A 5,832-nucleotide genomic window follows, 5' to 3' on the forward strand; every position below is an offset into this window, starting at 1 on the left:
TCTATCTATCTATCTATCTATCTATCTATCTATCTATCTATCTATCTCTATCTATCTATCTATAGATATCACTTTGCATTTAAATGTTCTACATAAATATCAGCTAATTGAACCTATTCATATAGATTATTGTATTAAGATCTGGAAGAAAACTTAGGCTCAGCCAGTCCCATCTTCCCACTTTACAGGAAGGTCCATAAAGGCAAAGTGATTTGCCCAACGTCACCAACCCTGAAGTAGTAAGCCATAAATCACAGGATCACATAAGAACTAGGATTCAGACCCAGACTCTCTATTCTTGACCCTATACTATGGCTGTAGCTCAGTGATGTTTTCAAGATAATTAAAATTGGTTTTCGGTTCTTCCATTTTTTCATTTAAGGCAAAGTATATTTCTCACATAGGCTAATGCTTAAAATTTTTTCATTAAAAATTTTGTTTTAATATGATGTATGAGATATATCAGTAGAATGTAAGCTCCTTGAGGAAAGGGACCATTTTACTTTTTTTTTTCTTTATATCTCCAGGGCACTTAATAAATGTTTGTTGATTGATTGATGGATCAATTACTAGAAGAGAATGTAGCTGTAGTGGATAGGACTCTGACCTCTGTGTCAGGAAGACCTAGAGTCAAGTTTTGACTTTGACACATATTAATTGTGTGACTCTAGGCAAGTCACTTCACACCTCTAATTTCACAGGTACTTCTCTATGACTTATCAGTTGAAAAGTAGATGTCTCTATACACTGGCATAGGTAGTTCTCCCACTGGGAGTTCCTTTTACAAATAACATCGCAGGTTTGCAAAACTCAGTAACATAGCAGTGCCTTACACAACTGAAGGTGCTTAATAAATATCTACTGAATTCCAAGGCCCAAGGTCTAATATTTTCTAACTGTGATTTTTTAAACATAATTCTTCAGGCAAAGTTTCTGGGCTGTCAGAAAGCTATTAGAAAGTAATTTTGCAAAGTAGGAATAAAATAAAAATATAAATACATAGGAAAAGTAGTTACTTATATGAAGGAAAAATCTATAGTAAAGTCAAACTTTATTGCGACAAGAACCATAAAAAGAAATGGGCAGAATTTTCAGTAATAACACATAAATTTTCTGAAGGTAACTAACTTCATTTTGAAGAACCAGATGATCTCAAAAGTTCATTCTAGTTCTATAGTCTGTGGTTTGTAGCTATGCAGAGAGAGAGAGGTCCTTTCTACAATTCAAATCTAGTTTTAACTAATTTTGCTGACTTAAAAAATACTATTTTGAACACTTCTAATCAAAGCATAGGAAAATGACAGGGAGAAGCCATACATAGCATCTATCACTCTAAACAACTCCCAAAGGTACATACAGTATGTAATCTATGCAGAATCTTTCTGCTTCTATTGCACAAAGGTTTTTCTCTGCCTGTGCAAATCATTTTATAGGCTTGCATTTTATAGGCCTGGCTCCTGACATACAAGCAAGAAAACTGAGCTGAAATGGGTAATGTGGATGGTAAGGAGTCTGGAAACCATGCATACAAAGAAGAATTAAAGGAACTTGGGAAATTTAAGGGAAGGAGAAGACTAAGTGAATGTCTTAAAATATACGGAGTTGAGACATAGAAGTGGGAGTAGATTGTCCAGTGCTTCTCCATAAAGCATAATTAGAACCAATATGTGAAATTATAGAAAAGCATACTTTGTATCAAGGACTTTCTAATATCTGGAACTGTCCAATAATAAGTTTAGTTGTCCCTAAAGTTGTGAGTCCCACATTAATGATGGTGTTCAAGCAGAGGATGAAGGACCATATGTCAGGGATGTTAGAGAAGGGACTCTGTAAACTGAGTGCGGGCTTGACATAGATCACCTCTAAGTAGCCTTGACATATCAAGATTCTTTTACTCTGATTCTGTTACCTACAAACAGACATCTTAATAACAATTATAATTTTTAAAAGATCAAAACCTTGATTTCTGTTTCTTCAGAGACTTTGGCCAGCTGGCTGTTGAGCTGTTGGACCAGTCCTATAAACATGATGAACAGATTGCTATGAAACTCCTGACCTATGAGCTAAAAAACTGGAGTAACTCCACTTGCCTGAAATTGGCTGTGGCAGCCAAGCACAGAGACTTCATCGCCCACACCTGTAGCCAAATGCTATTAACAGATATGTGGATGGGACGGCTCCGGATGAGGAAAAACCCAGGTCTTAAGGTATTTTTTTTTGATGTAGCTGTTGAAGGCTTGCCTCTGGTACTCATTAACAAGCTATCTCCAGGAAGGGGAGTGCTGCAACCCACTGTACAGATTTGTCAATATCAATTGTTAAATTTTCAGTGTGAGCATTTACACCTTGGAAATCTGCAGATGCTACAAAATCAGTGTTTGATTTATTGTTCTGTTGATTGTCTTAATTTAAGAAAGTGACAGAGAAAACAACAATGCAGATTAAATTTAAAAGTATGTCATGGGCACACATCCCTCCTCCCCAGTGGTTTATTAAAACACTTACTAGCACACTCTGGGCTCCAGGTCACATTCAGTGTTCCTGTCTTCATGACTTGCTGCTATAGCTCACTAGTTGCACAATTTTGAGTAAGTTACATCACTTCTCTGGGTCTCAGTTTCCTTCTCTGTGAAAGGAAGGAAGTGGAAAAGGACATCACTAAGGTCTCCTCCAGTCTAGAATTATACTATATGCCTCTAGTTAATGTTTTAATTGGGTAGACTAAGAGAACTTTGAAGAGATCTGAGCAGGCATTGGCATAGAAGCAATATGTCACAATGAAAAGTATACTGACTCTGGAGTCCAAAGGCAAGGGTTGAAATCCCACCTCTGTCACTTTACTACCTGTGTGACCTTGAGAGAGCTGTTTGGTTTCCTTATCTGTAAAATAGAGGAATTGTACTAGATGGCTTCTGAGGTCTAACTATAAACCTGCAATCCTATGTAATATATAAAGCACTGATTTTATAAATAACTTCAAAAATGAAAAAAAAAATGACTCTAAGGCACATGTAACTATAATTTTATTGTGTTGATATTACTTCTGCTCCACAGAATGCTTCTGTGTATAATGAATGCATATGACATATGTAGAGAAGCAGTTTCTCCCATTGTGCAAAAAGAAAAAAAATTAAACAAAAGTATCAAATTTCCCTTTGATTCCTATAAGAATCGGTTAATTCAACACAACAGGCTTGATTCCAATTTAAAATAGGCTCTCCTTGTCTTTGTTGATTCTAGTTTAGAGATCAGGAATAAAAAGCCAGTTTTCAACTCTGGGAACAAAACTGAATTCAAGGAACTGGCCTGAATGAGTGTTGGAGGAAGGGAAAGCAGGGAACCTCACTATTGTAGAGGCAACATTGAGAAGCATGTCAATGAGACTGGCTCTCAGGAGCATGGCAACCTATTGTCTTCTAGGCCGTGACTAATTAAAATCCTTCCCTTGTTGAACAACATTAAATCAGTCATTTTAAGTTGAATAAATGGACCACTACTCATATGCTCACATTATACCCGTAATTCAACTCTGTAAAACATTCTTGATCATCTTACTAAGGAATGTTAATTTTTACAGTTTTACATGTGAGAGTTACCTATTTTGTTATTTCACTGAATATCTTTGATTTGCAGTTGTGCTAAGAAAGTAGCACTATTTGCCATTCATCAACAAGTTAAATTTCTATTTCAAAAATAATTAACTTTAAATAATTCTGTCAAATAGCCCAAATCTAGCCACAGGAAGCTGAGGTTAGAATGCATATGCTAAGTTCTTTCAGAGGTTGATTGTGATTTTTGAAAGTTAAATTAAAAGACTATCATTATCCAGTATAAATTGTCATTTTAAGAATAAGACAACATATGGAAGAATTCTGGGAGTTTACATATATACACCTTTCTCATCTTATATAGGTTATAATGGGGATTCTTTTTCCCCCTACAATTTTGTTCTTGGAATTTCGCACCTATGATGATTTTTCATATCAAACATCAAAGGAAAATGAAGATGGCAAAGAAAAAGAAGAGGAGAATATGGTCAGTGAGTGATATGACATAGTAACACTATTTTCTTTTTATTATTATTACTATTATTATACGTGTATGACTATAATATAGTACTCATTTTTATTTTTTTTCTTGGTACTTATTACCATGGGCCTGCAAATATATGTGATTTGGGAGGCATTTTTAAATAGTTTTTTTAGAAAGAAAGTTCAAATAGTGTTAAAACTTCAGAGTATTGATTTGATTACATTGATAAGGAACCATAGTGTCTGCTGTTCATGAAAACAAATCTTGGGAAGTGGTAGGTAGCTTCCCCCTTGGCAATATAATTATATATCCATTATAATTTGTCCATTTTCTGTTTTGTTTTTTAGGATGCAAATGCTGATGCTAGCTCAAGAAAAGGGGATGAGGAGAATGGAAACAAAAAGCAAAGGAGTATTCCCATTGGAACCAAGATTTGTGAATTCTATAATGCCCCTATTGTCAAATTCTGGTTTTACACAGTAAGGGAATCTTATTTCAATTTAATTAAATTGAACATTTATTAAGTGTCTATGTCATTTCATAAGTTTTGAGTAGTGACTACTCAGATGAATTAGAATCAAGAAAACTGATGTTAAGACAATGTGTTAAATAGCAGGATATTATTAGAAATTCAGTTAAGCTAAAGTATAAAATTGAGCATTTAATATATTTGATTAAAGTGGAATCCAGATTTTTTATTGTTGCAAGAACTTGGCATAACTGCAATCAAATATTGCATTATCCACATTAGAAGAACATATGATATATGTAACCACTGGCCTAGAATCAAAGCTCTGGGTTTCCATGAACTGTATTCAACCTTAGAGGTTTCTCAATAACCATACTCTTTTTGACTTGTGTCTCACCCAAGGGTTTCCATGGGAATGTAGGAATTTAGCTCATACTTAGGTCTTCACAAAAACTGGTCCCTCATCTCCCATAGAAGCCCCTAAGCAGACAATATATCAAATACAGGATAGGCTTTATTTCAACAGAAAGTCAGGCATATTATACTTACATTTGAGGCCATAATGAAGACAATTCACTTTTTCTCTGTGAAGGATCTCAACTACCCAGGGACCACCCTAAGATTGAGCACTCCCAACAAAGCACTTGGGATTTTCTCAGGTTCAATAACGTCTATCTTATATTTGATGTTTTTGTAAGTCTGAATGCTTGCATAGGATCTGAGGGACTATTTCTTTTGTAAAGAAAAAAAAATAAAGCACAAGTCAAAATCCAAGATTCCCAAAGGAAATACTAAATATAAACATATACACATATTCATATTCCTGAATGAAAGCATGAGTCAAACAGTGATTTATGAGAAGTTTCCAAGATTGAACCCAGTATGGGTAAACACAAAGCCTTAAGTTCTGGACCATGGGTTACATGTGCATTAAAAGTTATATCATAATTGTTATAAGGGTTCTTTTTTCTTTTCTGGTTCAATGGGAGGAAAAAGATGGGCAGAAGATAAAATAGATTTTTTATTTTAAAATTTTAATTTAATTTAAAATAAATTTTAAAGTCATGTTATATGAAATACAAAAAAAATTAAGGAAAGTGTTACTTTCAGAGTAATATCTCATATCTGATACTGGAAGAACTTCAGAATGGCATATTTCAGATCCTATTTACTTCAGCTGAGATATTTCAAAGTCATTACCACATAATTGTGAAATTTGGGGATGGAGAGTGGGAGCATATGTGGTTTTCACTAAAAAAAAAAAAAGACAAGGGGCGCCTAGGTGGCGGAGTGAATAGAGTACCAGCCCTAAAGTCAGGAGGACCTGAGTT

At 34.6% G+C, this 5,832-nt stretch overlaps 1 protein-coding gene across 1 annotated transcript in view; it reads left to right on the forward strand.

The window, feature by feature from the left end:
- The window catches only part of LOC138169186 (transient receptor potential cation channel subfamily M member 1), a 77,154-nt gene extending 72,228 nt beyond the window's left edge, over positions 1-4,926 (forward strand). Inside the window, exons 17-19 of the mRNA XM_069098409.1 lie at positions 1,979-2,207; positions 3,913-4,035; positions 4,380-4,926. Coding sequence (XP_068954510.1) covers positions 1,979-2,207; positions 3,913-4,035; positions 4,380-4,556 — 529 coding nt within the window. The 3' untranslated portion in view covers positions 4,557-4,926. The remainder of the gene's footprint in view (positions 1-1,978; positions 2,208-3,912; positions 4,036-4,379) is intronic.
- The last annotated feature ends 906 nt before the right edge of the window (positions 4,927-5,832 follow it).

Source organism: Petaurus breviceps, unplaced genomic scaffold (assembly GCF_028583685.1).
Source record: "Petaurus breviceps papuanus isolate PSGF00001 unplaced genomic scaffold, PetGlider_PUasm1.0 37, whole genome shotgun sequence".
NCBI lineage: Eukaryota > Metazoa > Chordata > Mammalia > Diprotodontia > Petauridae > Petaurus > Petaurus breviceps.